The sequence below is a fragment of the Durio zibethinus genome, chromosome 19 (assembly GCF_047325235.1).
Source record: "Durio zibethinus cultivar Kanyao isolate XHJ-2024 chromosome 19, ASM4732523v1, whole genome shotgun sequence".
Classification (NCBI taxonomy): domain Eukaryota; kingdom Viridiplantae; phylum Streptophyta; class Magnoliopsida; order Malvales; family Malvaceae; genus Durio; species Durio zibethinus.
The window spans coordinates 7,388,250-7,403,815 of record NC_143180.1 but is presented as its reverse complement, the minus strand read 5'-3'; the positions used below and the strand labels follow the sequence as shown (position 1 = coordinate 7,403,815).

General features: G+C 30.1%; 2 protein-coding genes across 3 annotated transcripts; one reads left to right on the top strand and one right to left on the bottom strand.

Moving 5' to 3' along the window:
- Positions 1–7,401: 7,401 nt before the first annotated feature.
- On the bottom strand, positions 7,402–12,143 carry LOC111310360 (eukaryotic translation initiation factor 6-2). Of its 2 annotated transcripts, none has more exons than XM_022909748.2 (8): positions 12,007–12,143; positions 10,702–10,760; positions 10,453–10,549; positions 10,294–10,379; positions 10,158–10,202; positions 8,602–8,732; positions 7,956–8,066; positions 7,402–7,866 (listed from the first exon to the last, which is right to left on the bottom strand). In XM_022909748.2, the coding sequence occupies exons 2-8, from the start codon at positions 10,709–10,711 to the stop codon at positions 7,609–7,611; spliced, it is 738 nt and encodes a 245-aa protein (XP_022765483.2). In that variant the 5' UTR covers positions 10,712–10,760; positions 12,007–12,143; the 3' UTR covers positions 7,402–7,608. The 2 variants fall into 2 exon arrangements, with proteins under 2 accessions (XP_022765483.2, XP_089604646.1); XM_089748520.1 differs by lacking the exon at positions 12,007–12,143 and adding an exon at positions 11,858–11,920.
- A 623-nt stretch (positions 12,144–12,766) lies between these two features.
- Positions 12,767–15,134, top strand: LOC111310357 (bZIP transcription factor 60-like). Its single transcript, XM_022909742.2, has 3 exons — positions 12,767–13,318; positions 13,469–13,692; positions 14,720–15,134. The coding sequence occupies exons 1-3, from the start codon at positions 12,969–12,971 to the stop codon at positions 14,959–14,961; spliced, it is 816 nt and encodes a 271-aa protein (XP_022765477.2). The 5' UTR covers positions 12,767–12,968; the 3' UTR covers positions 14,962–15,134.
- Positions 15,135–15,566: the final 432 nt, after the last annotated feature.

The window sequence follows — 15,566 nt, the reverse complement described above, 5'->3', positions numbered from 1 at the left end:
ACATAATTGCATACGTCAAAGTTTCAAAGAGAAATTTTAAATACACCTTATATATTACTTTATATACCCTACTATTAAATACATCTCAAATTCAAATCGATTATGAGTAGATGGCATGTGGAGACACTTAATTACGAGTGAAAAGTGGAAGGAATACATCTCAAATTCATATCGATTATGAGTAGATGGCACGTGGAGACATTTAATTACAAGTGAAATAGTGGAAGGTTCTATGTTACGTAATTGCATACGTTAAAGTTTTGAAAGAGAATTCTAAATACACCTAATACATTACTTTATACACCCATTATTAAATATATCTTAAATTCATGACTTAATTGTGAGTGAAACTGTGAAAGATTTTATTTTATGTAATTGCGTATGTCAAAGTTTCAAAAAGAAATTTTAAATACACATAAATATTACTTTATACACCCCACTATCAAATATATCTCAAATTCATGCTGACTATGGGTAGATAACATATTGAGATACTTAATTGTGTGAAATGGTAGAAGGTTTTATATTACGTAATTGCATACGTTAAAGTTTCAAAGAAAAATTCTAAATACACCTAATATATTGCTTAATACACCTCACTATTATATACATCTCAAATTCATACTAACTATGGGTGAATAATACGTTGAGACATTTAATTGCTAGTGAAACAGTGGAAGGTTTTATGTTACATAATTGCATACGTCAAAGTTTCAAAGAGAAAATTTAAATACACCTTGTATATTACTTTATACACCCTACTATTAAATATATCTCAAATTCATATCGATTATGAGTAGATGGCACGTGGAGACACTTAATTATGCGTGAAACAGTGGAAGGTTCTATATTACGTAATTGCATACGTTAAAGTTTTGAAGGAGAATTCTAAATACACCTAATATATTACTTTATACACCCACTATTAAATATATCTTAAATTCATGACATTTAATTGTGAGTGAAACTGTGAAAGATTTTATTTTACGTAATTGCATATGTCAAAGTTTCAAAAAGAAATTCTAAATACACATAATATATTACTTTATACACCTCACTATCAAATATATCTCAAATTCATGCTAACTATGGGTAGATAACACATTGAGATACTTAATTGTGTGAAATGGTATAAGGTTCTATATTACGTAATTGCATACGTCAAAGTTTCAAAAAAAAATTCTAAATACACTTAATATATTACTTAATACACCTCACTATTATATACATCTCAAATTCATACCAACTATGGGTGAACAACACGTTAAGACATTTAATTGCCAGTGAAACAGTGGAAGGTTTTATGTTACATAATTGCATACGTCAAAGTTTCAAAGAGAAATTTTAAATACACCTTATATATTACTTTATACACCCTACTATTAAATACATCTCAAATTCAAATCGATTATGAGTAGATGGCACGTGAAGACACTTAATTACGAGTGAAACAGTGGAAGGAATACACCTCAAATTCATATCGATTATGAGTAGATGGCACGTGGAGACATTTAATTACAAGTGAAATAGTGGAAGGTTCTATATTACATAATTGCATACGTTAAAGTTTTGAAAGAGAATTCTAAATACACTTAATACATTACTTTATACACCCACTATTAAATATATCTTAAATTCATGACACTTAATTGTGAGTGAAACTGTGAAAGATTTTATTTTATGTAATTGCATATGTCAAAGTTTCAAAAAGAAATTTTAAATACACATAATATATTACTTTATACACCCCACTATCAAATATATCTCAAATTCATGCTGACTATGGGTAGATAACATATTGAGATACTTAATTGTGGGAAATGGTAGAAGGTTCTATATCACGTAATTGCATACGTCAAAGTTTCAAAGAAAAATTCTAAATACACCTAATATATTGCTGAATACACCTCACTATTATATACATCTCAAATTCATACCAACTATGGGTGAATAATATGTTGAGACATTTAATTGCCAGTGAAATAGTGGAAGGTTTTATGTTACATAATTGCATACGTCAAAGTTTCAAAGAGAAATTTTAAATACACCTTGTATATTACTTTATAAACCCTACTATTAAATATATCTCAAATTCATATCGATTATGAGTAGATGGCACGTGGAGACACTTAATTACGAGTGAAACAGTGGAAGGTTCTATATTACGTAATTGCATACGTTAAAGTTTTGAAAGAGAATTCTAAATACACCTAATATATTACTTTATACACCCACTATTAAATATATCTTAAATTCATGACACTTAATTGTGAGTGAAACTGTGAAAGATTTTATTTTACGTAATTGCATATGTTAAAGTTTCAAAAAGAAATTCTAAATACACATAATATATTACTTTATACACCCTACTATCAAATATATCTCAAATTCATCCTAACTATGGGTAGATAACACATTGAGATACTTAATTGTGTGAAATGGTAGAAGGTTCTATATTACGTAATTGCATACGTCAAAGTTTCAAAGAAAAATTCTAAATACACCTAATATATTGCTTAATACACCTCACTATTATATACATCTCAAATTCATACCAACTATGGGTGAATAATATGTTGAGACATTTAATTGCCAGTGAAATAGTGGAAGGTTTTATGTTACATAATTGCATACGTCAAAGTTTCAAAGAGAAATTTTAAATACACCTTGTATATTACTTTATAAACCCTACTATTAAATATATCTCAAATTCATATCGATTATGAGTTGATGGCACGTGGAGACACTTAATTACGAGTGAAACAGTGGAAGGTTCTATATTACGTAATTGCATACGTTAAAGTTTTGAAAGAGAATTCTAAATACACCTAATATATTACTTTATACACCCACTATTAAATATATCTTAAATTCATGACACTTAATTGTGAGTGAAACTGTGAAAGATTTTATTTTACGTAATTGCATATGTTAAAGTTTCAAAAAGAAATTCTAAATACACATAATATATTACTTTATACACCCCACTATCAAATATATCTCAAATTCATCCTAACTATGGGTAGATAACACATTGAGATACTTAATTGTGTGAAATGGTATAAGGTTCTATATTACGTAATTGCATACGTCAAAGTTTCAAAGAAAAATTTTAAATACACCTAATATATTACTTAATACACCTCACTATTATATACATCTCAAATTCATACCAACTATGGGTGAATAACACATTAAGACATTTAATTGTCAGTGAAACAATGGAAGGTTTTATGTTACATAATTGCATACGTCAAAGTTTCAAAGAGAAATTTTAAATACACCTTATATATTACTTTGTACACCCTACTATTAAATACATCTCAAATTCATATCGATTATGAGTAGATGGCATGTGGAGACACTTAATTACGAGTGAAACAGTGGAAGGTTCTATATTACGTAATTGCATATGTTAAAGTTTCGAAGGAGAATTCTAAATACACCTAATACATTACTTTAAACACCCACTATTAAATATATTTTAAATTCATGACTCTTAATTGTGAGTAAAACTGTGAAAGATTTTATTTTACGTAATTGTATATGTCAAAGTTTCAAAAAGAAATTCTAAATACACATAATATATTACTTTATACACCCCATTATCAAATATATCTCAAATTCATGCTGACTATGGGTAGATAACATATTGAGATACTTAATTGTGTGAAATGGTAGAAGGTTCTATATTACGTAATTGCATACGTCAAAGTTTCAAAGAAAAATTCTAAATACACCTAATATATTGCTTAATACACCTCATTATTATATACATCTCAAATTCATACCAACTATGGGTGAATAATACGTTGAGACATTTAATTGTCAGTGAAACAGTGGAAGGTTTTATGTTACATAATTGCATACGTCAAAGTTTCAAAGAGAAATTTTAAATACACCTTGTATATTAATTTATAACCCTACTATTAAATATATCTCAAATTCATATCGATTATGAGTAGATGGCACGTGAAGACACTTAATTACGAGTGAAACAGTGGAATGTTCTATATTACGTAATTGCATACGTTAAAGTTTTGAAGGAGAATTCTAAATACACCTAATATATTACTTTATACACCCACTATTAAATATATCTTAAATTCATGACACTTAATTGTGAGTGAAATTGTGAAAGATTTTATTTTATGTAATTACATATGTCAAAGTTTCAAAAAGAAATTCTAAATACACATAATATATTACTTTATACACCTCACTATCAAATATATCTCAAATTCATGCTGACTATGGGTAGATAACACATTGAGATACTTAATTGTGTGAAATGGTATAAGGTTCTATATTACGTAATTGCATACGTCAAAGTTTCAAAGAAAAATTATAAATACACCTAATATATTACTTAATACACCTCACTATTATATATATCTCAAATTCATACCAACTATGGGTGAATAACACGTTGAGACATTTAATTGCCAGTGAAACAGTGGAAGGTTTTATGTTACATAATTGCATACGTCAAAGTTTCAAAGAGAAATTTTAAATACACCTTATATATTACTTTATACACCCTACTATTAAATACATCTCAAATTCATATCAATTATGAGTAGATGGCACGTGGAGACACTTAATTACGAGTGAAATAATGGAAGGTTCTATATTACGTAATTGCATACGTTAAAGTTTCAGAGGAGAATTCTAAATACACCTACTACATTACTTTATACACCCACTATTAAATATATCTTAAATTCATGACACTTAATTGTGAGTGAAACTGTGAAAGATTTTATTTTACGTAATTGCATATGTCAAAGTTTCAAAAAAAAAAATTTAAATACACATAATATATTATTTTATACACCTCACTATCAAATATATCTCAAATTCATGCTGACTATGGGTAGATAACACATTGAGATACTTAATTGTGTGAAATGGTAGAAGGTTTCTATATTACGTAATTGCATACGTCAAAGTTTCAAAGAAAAATTCTAAATACACCTAATATATTACTTAATACACCTAATATATTACTTAATACACCTCACTATTATATACATCTCAAATTCATACCAACTATGGGTGAATAACACGTTGAGACATTTAATTGCCAGTGAAACAGTGGAAGGTTTTATGTTACATAATTGCATACGTCAAAGTTTCAAAGAGAAATTTTAAATACACCTTATATATTACTTTATACACCATATTATTAAATACATCTCAAATTCATAATGACTATGGATATGTAGCGCGTAGAGACACTTAATTGTAAGTGAAACAATAGAATATTCTATTTTATGTAATTACATACGTCAAAGTTTCAAAGAAGAATCTAAATACACTTCATATATTACTTTATATACCTTATTATTAAACACATCTCAAATTCTTGTCGACTATGGGTAGATAGCATATAGAGACACTTAATTGCAAGTGAAACGGTGGAAGGTTTTATTTTACGTAATTGCATATGTCAAAATTTCGAAGGGGAATTCTAAATACACCTTACTATTCAATATATCTCAAATTCATGCTGTCTATGGGTAGATTGCACGTGAAGACACTTAACTATAAGTGAAATGGTGGAAAGTTCCATTTTATGTAATTGTATGCACCAAAGTTTTAAAGGAGTGAAATAATGGAAGGTTCTATTTTATGTAATTGCATACGCCAAAATTTTTAAAGGGAATTTTAAATACACATCATATATCATTTTATGCACTCCACTATTAAATATATCTCAAAGTCATGTCGAATATTGATAGATAGCACGTGGAGACACTAAATTGCTAGTGAAATGGTGAAATGTTCTATTTTATGTAATTATATACGTCAAAGTTTTGAAAAAGAATTTTAAATACACTCCATATATTACTTTATACACTTCATTATTAAATACATCTCAAATTCATGTCGATTATGGGTTGATAATATGTTGAGACACTTAATTGCGAGTGAAATGATGGAAAATTGTATTTTATGTAATTGCATACGTTAGAGTTTCAAAGGGAAATTCTAAATACACCTTATATATTACTTTATACACCTTACTATTAAATACATTTCAAATTCATGTTGACTATGGGTAGATAGTACATGGAGACACTTAATTGTGAGTGAAATGGTGAAAAATTCTATTTTACGTAATTGCGTACGTCAAAGTTTTGAAAAAGAATTCTAAATATATCCCATATATTACTTTATACGCCCTATTATTAAATACATCTCAAATTCATGTCAACTATGGATAGATAGAACATGAAGACATTTAATTAAAAGTGAAACAATAGAAGATTTTATTTTATGTAATTGCAGACATCAAAGTTTCAAAAGATAATTCTAAGTACAACTTATATATTATTTTATACACCATACTATTAAATACATCTAAAATTCATGTCGATTATTGATAGATATCATGTGGAGACAATTAATTACGAGTGAAACAGTGAGTTTTTATTTTACGTAATTGCTTTTGTCAAAAGTTTTGAAAAGAAATTCTAAATATACCCTATATATTACTTTATATTACAATATTTATTTAATAAATTAACTGAATATTAAGAGAAGTCTATTTCGTTCATTTTTTTTTTTTGTGAACAAATTTGTTTAATGTTTGTGAACAAATTTAATAAATATTTATTTACATTTTGTTTTTATTCCTTTTAAGATGATTACTTTATAATTAAATATTTTTTAACAAAATTTTAATCATAATTTAATATTAATACATTAAAAAAATACACTCAACGTATATTAAAAATCTTTTGTAATATTATTTATAATTTTTAATTGCCTAAAATCAACAATAAACAAGTTATAGAGGAGAATTTTTATTTATAATCTTTTTATTTTACATAGCTTGAAAAATTAATGTAGGGAAGAAAACTGTTTATAAATAGGCATTTTTCCTTCTCTTTTCGAGAGTGTAAATAATTGGTTTGTAAGATCAATTTCTTACTTATTGGTTTACGTTTGTCAATGTTCATTTAAATGTTCGTAAATATAGTCATTTAATATTTACAATAAATTTGTTTAACTTAAACAAATTTATTTCAAATTAAACTTGATTATTTTAATATCTAAATAAATTGAGCTCAAATATAACATAAAATTTTTTTATTAAATTTAAATGATCATAAAAGTAAATGAACGAACCACGAATAAAACAATGTTTATTTTTTTGAAATAAAAGGGAAAATTTTTATCAAAATGAAAATTCAAATAAACTTATTTTTAAAAAATTATTCCATCCAATGATACATAAGATTTCAAACGAGATTAATAAAATGACAAACAACTTTTAATATATATTAATTAAATAAATAAGATATATTTCAATCTTTTAATCCTATAAAATTAAAATTTTTTCTAAAAACCAATTCCACCAACTACACAGAATCTACTAACATCTGAACTGCATAACTAGAATTATAAATTATTGTATTATTCAAAGATATAACACACGTTTACAGGGGAGGAATAATTTTCACATGTTCTTTGCTTTCATCAAACATCCAAAGTTTCACACTGATTTAAAATTTACACTTTTCATTATTATAATTAATTTTAAACATAACATAAAACTTGAATATAGACCAAGGATGAGCAGAACCCAACAACGAGAAATTAAACATAACTATCGATCAATGACTTCCTCATCTCATCTACAATGGCACTAGGTTGTGCTTCTCTCAGCTTGAAGACACTCTCGATGACAGAAAGTTCTGTTGCTGTGGTGTCTGACCCGCAAAAGGCAGTCCAGTCATTTACGGTCATTCCAGCAGCTATTACATCGCTCCCACGGTTGATAGTGCCAGCCACCAATGGAACTTGAAGAAGTGTTGATAGCTCATCCAAGTCTTCAATTGATGTATGAGGATGGACCTGCACCAGTCAAGAGACAACATTAGAAAAAAAAAAAAAAAGGGAATGAGAGGTTATCATCGTTGCTAGAAGAAGAGATTCTATCTTACCAAGCCACCTCTATTAGAAAAGGCACAGTAGCTTCCTACAAGAATATTCCCAGCAATTGTCTGTCTGAAAACTTCTACGCCTAGAACATCAGCAATTATCTCCTCAGTTTCCTGATCAAAGTTGCAGATAAACGATATAATAAGCATATTGTAAAATCTTAAGGTAAAGAAGAAGATTTCCACATTCATGCTCAAGTCAACCACATATGACATGGAAAGATAACTTCAAATAAACAGCACATTTTCCTCAGAAGGTAAAACTAGGCACTGACTACTTATGGAAAAACCAACAAGGATGTGCGTACACCCTGATAAACTCTTCATAATCTCTGGAAGAATCAGGGAGAAAAGTTTTAAAAAGTAACTAAGGCTAAAGAAACCATGTTCTGATTTTTTTTTTCCTGACATTCTGCTTATTAAACATTGAAAAGAAAAATAAATGTTGAGGATATTGAGGAATACACATACAACCTCAGATTAAAGGATAATTCAAAACTTAAGTTATCATTTCAAACCAAGATTCTCAGCCAAGTAAAGGTCTGTGACTGCTAAGCACTCAACACTGCACTTAGATATTAGCATATATATATATATATATATATATATATATCTTAATAAACTATTCCAGTGAAATATAGAATTTTACCCTGTCTAGATCAGTATGTGTCAAAGCAACATGGTCATTGCATGCTATACAGTTCCCCAAAGCAGATAGTTTCTCCTCAATGCGCTGAACAACGACTTGATCTGGTAGACTATTTCGCAAGTGTTGAAGTTCTTGAACAAGAAAGAATAACAAAAAATCCATCATTAATGTCACAAACTAAGGTTAAACCTTTAAACTAGTGAACTAGAATTCTAGATCAAATACACTATTAGCCTACAAAGACAAAAAAATGTGATTAAAATCCTCTAGGGCTTACATGCAAAAGGAATGTGATTGAAAGCCTCTAGGGCTTACATGCAAAACTGAACCAACTTGCACTTGAAAAATCAAATTAGAGGCAGAATATACATAAACCAAGGGATTTCAGTTTAAGGTTAGGAGTGTGATTGAAAGCCTCTAGGGCTTACATGCAAAACTGAACCAACTTGCACTTGAAAAAAATCAAATTAGAGGCAGTACATACATAAACCAAGGGATTTCGTGTAAATTGCAACAAATCTAAAGCCACTTAGGGCAGAGATCGCAATTTACACTTGAGCATTAAAAAGCAACTAAAATGATAATTATAAACATCAAAAACTCAAGTGCCCTACATCTTAACATACCAGAAATGTGGCAAAGTTCTAGACTTTTAGTCAACGCTCCCCCGGAGCACTGAAATCTGCATATGATTAATTTTAATATTGGGTCTTTCCATCCCCTAACTTAGTAAGCCCAACCATCAAACTGTCTCCAAGAACACAATCAACTAATTAGTGCAATCCTTAGGATGCACAATTATAGAGAATTCAAATCCAGTTTCCTGATATGTTTAAATTACTTGAATCAAACCTCATCTTAGCCAACTAAACCCATATCATCATAAGTTTCTTTACCTTTATCTTAACCATTCTCTTGTTTTATTTTATGTTCTAGTAGGATACAACTGTCATTTGACAGGCATGCAGGATACATTTCCTACCCTAACGTATGACCCACCACCACCTTCTGTCCCTACAGGTTCCATCATACCAAGCATGCTTTGTGCAGGTTAGTGATGGGTTTGACTAATGGACAACGCCTTCCTCCCTCAAGAGGATTTTGTGGAGAGGTAGGTAGCCCCATTCATTCTACTTGTATTAGATTAACCCCTGCCCTCTCTTAAACTTCTTGTTATACAAGTATCAGAAATATAAGATAAGGGATCTGGTCATAAACAGCAACAAAGACTATAAAAAAAATACAAAACTAGCTATACATCATTTAACATGTTATAATCTCAAACTAAAATTGAACACTAGAACATCTCGTTTTCTTCCTAAAGGCTTATTATATTACTGTTGCTACTACAAGAAATTTTTAACAATGTCATTTGTATATTCTTAGAACAAGCTAAGGATGAAAATTTCTAGATAAAGGGTTTAAGTAAAACAAGGAAGCTTCAGGTAGAAGCAGAGAGTAAGAAACCAAATATTGCCAATCTTTAGACCTGGTTGAAAACTAAAAAAGAATCAACTTTAACATTCTTCCTACTTTAAGGTAACTCATAAAATTACCTTGATCTGTGGTGGTGTGGGGAACAAGAAGCCCCTTCTTATTTCCTGTCAGAGAGAAGCAAGTTCACATTAAACAAAGTCAAAGGCATCTACCAACATACCTCAGATAAGATCAATAAATCTTAAAAGTTCTCACCAGCACACAGCCGTCCTATTATTCTAGTGCCAGCAATAGAGGTCTTAATGACAGGAATGACATCTGCTAACTCTGACTCAAAAGCACTGCAAAGTGCCAATACAACCTTAATACATTAACAAAAACAGGGAAAAGAAGAAACTCTGAAAACATGCTTACCTGTAGAAGTTTTCTGACCCTCCAATTGCAACCAAGCAGTAAGCATTAGTCAGCTTGGAAAAGACTCCAACATCACATGAATTTTCAAACTGAAGCCCTGCATAAATCACCATATGAGACTCGTGATTATAGATATATTTACTCCAAAATGATGGGAAATCACCAAAAAAATATGACTGGTAAATTTTAAAACAATACCATTGTAGAGATTAAATATATATACATACTGAAGGCTGCAATGAAACTTACTAGTTGCCATTATAAAGCGGAAACAATGGATCAAAGGTGAAAACAGAGAGAAAGCAGCTCTGCAGTAAAAAAGATACATTAAACTCGCTTTAACCCATGACAAAAAAAATCCAGAAAACCAAAGAAACATACAATTCTGAAATAAAAAAGTTATACTAATAATATGTGCACACATATTAATATATTCCAAAAATAAACTCTTTCACAAAACCTGTAGTCAAGTTTCTATAGCAATGTATATGTAATAGTTCAAGCAGCAACCCTTTCATCAATTTTTCCCATAAAAAGGAGCTATCGGAAAACATTTAAAACCAATTACACAGAAGGCTCCAAGAAAACTTCCCCCGTTATAAGGCACAATGTTTTACACTTTCCCCTATGATCTAATAGAGATTCTACTCGATGTTGCTGTTCATCCCAAATTATCTCAGAACATTTCTCAAGCATTTATGTAACTTGATTAGACAAAAAAAAAATCACATTAGTAAGCCACACCAAGGACCTATACAGTAACGTAACTCCTAAATTTCCACTGAACTTTAACCAAAACAAAAGGTCAACAGAAACCAACAGAAAAGTCCCCACGAAAAGGGTCAAAACATTGTTATAGCTACCAAATTGTAAAAACATTTAAAACTTTTTTTGAAAACCTCACTATCCATCTTCCGCAAGATTCCCATCACTATAACACAAAAAAAATCCAAAAAATTTTCCTTCATGATACCTGAACAATTTTTCAACAAAAATCTAAACTTCGAACTTTGGCAAACTCATATCCACTATATATATCAAAGGGGAATTCGAAACCTGCTCAAAACAATACATGATTCTACCATTGAGCTAAATGCTTAGGTGCAACTATATCCAATAATTCAACTCCTTACAAACATTTTATTTCATGCCACTTAATCCAAACCCCTAAAAATCAATTCCAAAGTGACCCTTAATCACCCCTAAATTTTAAAATGCCAATACATACAAAAAGAACTAAATTTTTATTAGGGACAAGATCTGTAAGTATGCATATGATTTCCTTAAAAGAAACACATATATAATTTAACAGCCTAAACTAATCCAGGTTGACCAGTTAAAGAATTTTGTTATTCCAAGCCAAAAAAAACCAAAAAGTAGATGAAAATTGGTCTTAAAATCTTACATTTGGAACTGAAGCAAAGAAACCCAGATAGAAAAACAAAACGAAAGTCTTAAAAAATTAAAAAAGGTAAATTTTTAAATACAAAGAAACACAATGAAGCAAAGAAAAGTTTTGAAAATTTGCTAAAACCTAAATAAATAAATTCTTACATAAACAAATGTTCTGTGCTTCCTTAGGGTTGAGACGCCGGCGTTAAAGGCGAAGAGAGGAAAAAAAGTGAGGTGTTTTAATGTCGGCTGGCTTAATAATAGGTTAACACGCCCTTTACCAAACGACGTCATTTTTCATAATCGAGTACTTTGAAAATGAATAATGAAAATAATGCACCGTTTAAAACTGGGCTCGATAAGAAGTTTCCCTGGGCTGGCGACACTTTTAATAGCAGAGCCTTGGTCTGGCCTGTCATTACATTTTATTTTATAATGTAAAATTTTTTATATTAATATTTTAAAATTCATATTAAATAAATTAATAATGCTTTGTATCGAAATAATTCTTTGAATTTTAATTTGTATTTAATTAAATTTTTAATCTTTAATTTATATTTAAATAAATTTTTAATTTTTAATTAATATATTAATTAAATTTTCATTTAAATTAATATTTTATTTGAAATAAAAATTAAAAAGAAAATTTATTTGAATATAATAAAAAATAAAAACTCATTTTAAAAAATTAAAATAATTGAGAGGATTGTAATATTTTATCCATTTATTTATTAGACTCCGTTTGATAAATAGTTCAAAAAACAAAAAACAAAAAACAAATAATAAAAGAACAAAAAATAAAACGTTCTTAATAAAAAATCCTACCGATCCATTCTCCCAATTTTCAAACCAAAACGCGTCTCTAACGGGCCGGGCCAAGTCAGAACGTAAGTTACCCCGATTCTTCCATCTATTAATCAATAGAAAGAGTAAAGCGAATAGGTCAGACGTAACTTCGTCTCGAAGGAAACATAATTAATTTAAGTAGGCGTTTGTTTTCTCTTTTGATTGATTCAATTTGGAGGCACTGCCCCTAAGAAATTTTTCATGGTTTCTCTTTTCTTTTTCTTCCTCTGTAAATACTAATAAATTTCAGCTTCCTTTCCTAATTTTTTTGGGTAATTATGGAGGAAATCAATTGGGATAGCCTGTTCCTTGAGCTTGACTCTCCCGATTTTCGAAATATCTTAGAAGACGAACCAGAACCGCCTCAACCTTCGTCCACCGCATCTCCCGGTGAAGAACCGGTGGTGAATTCGTGGGTCGATGAGATCGAGAAGGCTTTGATGGAGGACGATCAATTTGATGACAGGGTCGAGATTCAACCAGTCTCTGATGATTTTTTGGCAGATATACTGGTTGATTCACCTCCTAGTAACAGCGATGAGACCATCGATGATGCTGCTTTCCACAAACAAGACCGGACCCGCATCACCATTGATAATGATGATCCCATTGCTAAGAAACAGAGAAGGTATAAATGGAAATTCCCAATTTATCATCTTTTACTGTGATTGAATTGGAAAACTGAATTGTATTTTATCTCAGATTTCTCTGCTGCATGTCTAGTTTGAAGATAATAAATTGGGTTTTAGTTTAATTGGTTGATCTGATATTTTTGTAGGCAGTTGAGAAATAGAGATGCAGCTGTGAGATCAAGGGAGAGGAAGAAGATGTATGTTAAGGATCTGGAGATGAAGAGTAGGTATTTAGAAGGGGAATGTAGAAGACTGAGCCGCATGCTTCAATGCTTCATTTCAGAGAATCAAGCTCTTCGTCTTACTTTGAGTAAGGGTTGTGCATTTGATGCATCCTCGGCCAAGCAGGAGTCTGCTGTGCTCTTGTTGGGTATGACATGATTCACTAAACCATCTCTCTTGTTTCCATTGTCTTCTATTTATATTACAGTTTACAATAGGTAGAATGTATAGTCTTGTCTTCACAAATAGATGTTGGTATATGGCCTCTCCATGTATGTTTTATGACTTTTGGTTCTTCTAGTTGAGCTCATAATGGGGTTGGGTAAATGTTCAACCTTGCTCTTGTTAGTTGAAACTTGATTAGGGGTTTTCTTTTCTTTTTTTTTTTAATGTAGATGTATTTCAATATACATAATGTCTGCATTACAAATCTAAGAGCTGAAACTATAAAAGTAGTCTTTCTTTACTCAAATAGAGATCAAAAAATGAAAGAATTTGTCATTTTTTGTTGTAAAGGTAAGTAGAGTCTTATTCTAATTATTTTGCATCTATAAATATCCAAGATTTGATTTTCCATACCCCATAGATAGTTTGAACTCTATAGGAGCAATACTCAATTTTCGCTCCAATGGTTTGTAGAGGAATCCTACCTTCACGTGTGATTTCTTTTCTGTCTATATGCCCTGCAATTTGTATTTGAATTCCTTTTGATTTTCTTTTCTCTCAAGTGTGGTGTTTTTTGACTTTTAGTTCTTCTAGTGTGAACTCATAATGGGGTTGGAAAATGATCAACGTTGCCCTTGTTAGCTGAAGCTTGATTTTGGGTTTTTCCTTTTTTTAGTGTAGATTTATTTCATTATACTTAATTAATTTCCCATTACCAGTCAACAAACTGAAACTAAATGAAAGGGAGTGCTAGCATAGTAAATGAGAAATGTACAGTTTTTAACTTGAAAGATAATTTTCCTACTTGCATAAACCTATTAGCGGAGAAGTATATATTTCAAGAGGAAGTCTGTTTTGTGTCTTTAATATGCTCCTTATCCTAAAGATAAAGTCTTAATGATCTTCACCGGCCTTGGAGAAGCTTCATGCTTTTTGTATTCTCGTTGCTTCTTATGATGGTTTAAATCTTTTACACCTGTTGAGTAGTTTTTATCTCTGTTGTTTTGCAGAATCCCTGCTGTTGGGTTCCCTGCTTTGGTTCCTGGGCATCATGTGCCTCTTCACCCTGCCAACGCTGCCCACGTCTCTTCTGGAGGCAGTTCCACTGGCGAACAAGGAAAAAAGAGGTCCGGAAAGAAGAGGGGCAGGGAGTAGGCTAGTGGGACAGTCCTTTGTGAAGAGTAGAAGATGCAAGGCATCAAGGACAAAGATGAAGGAATTTCATGTTTCTAGAATTTTAGTTCCACTTTAAGTTACGGGGATGGTGAACAGGTTTAACTGCTGGTATGTTAGGCTTCTATTTACTTATTTTGTAAACCTATATTTTCAAATAGGCACTCTCGGTCTTTGTTTTTGCCTTCAAAACTTTTCTTTTGTGCATTTAGTTTGCATAATAAGAACAATAGAAATATTAGTTTATTAGTTTCTGCAGTTTCTCACTTCTTTTACTGTAGAAGTCCAGTCCAATGCTTGTGGTGTCAATTTTGAACAAGGATCGGCGTAAGAGTGCAAGAAAATTGGAAGTTGAAGATTATATGCTGCACAGGGATAATAAGTCTAAATTAAATAGACGGATAAACTTTTAGAAATTACACCTTTAATACACATGTCTCCGACCTTTTTTAAAAAAAAATAATTACTGTAACACATTTCTAAGTGATCTACAGAAGATAATAAAGAGTTTTTATTGGAGTATTTTTTAATCTTTAATATTTGGTATTATTTTCAAAATTATCGGGTAATTTAATCATTGAGTTATTTTATTATTAAGATAATTTTATCAATCGCGTTTTGAAATTATTTTATTTAATTAATAATAATTAATTTTTAAAATTTAAATATCATTATATTTAATAT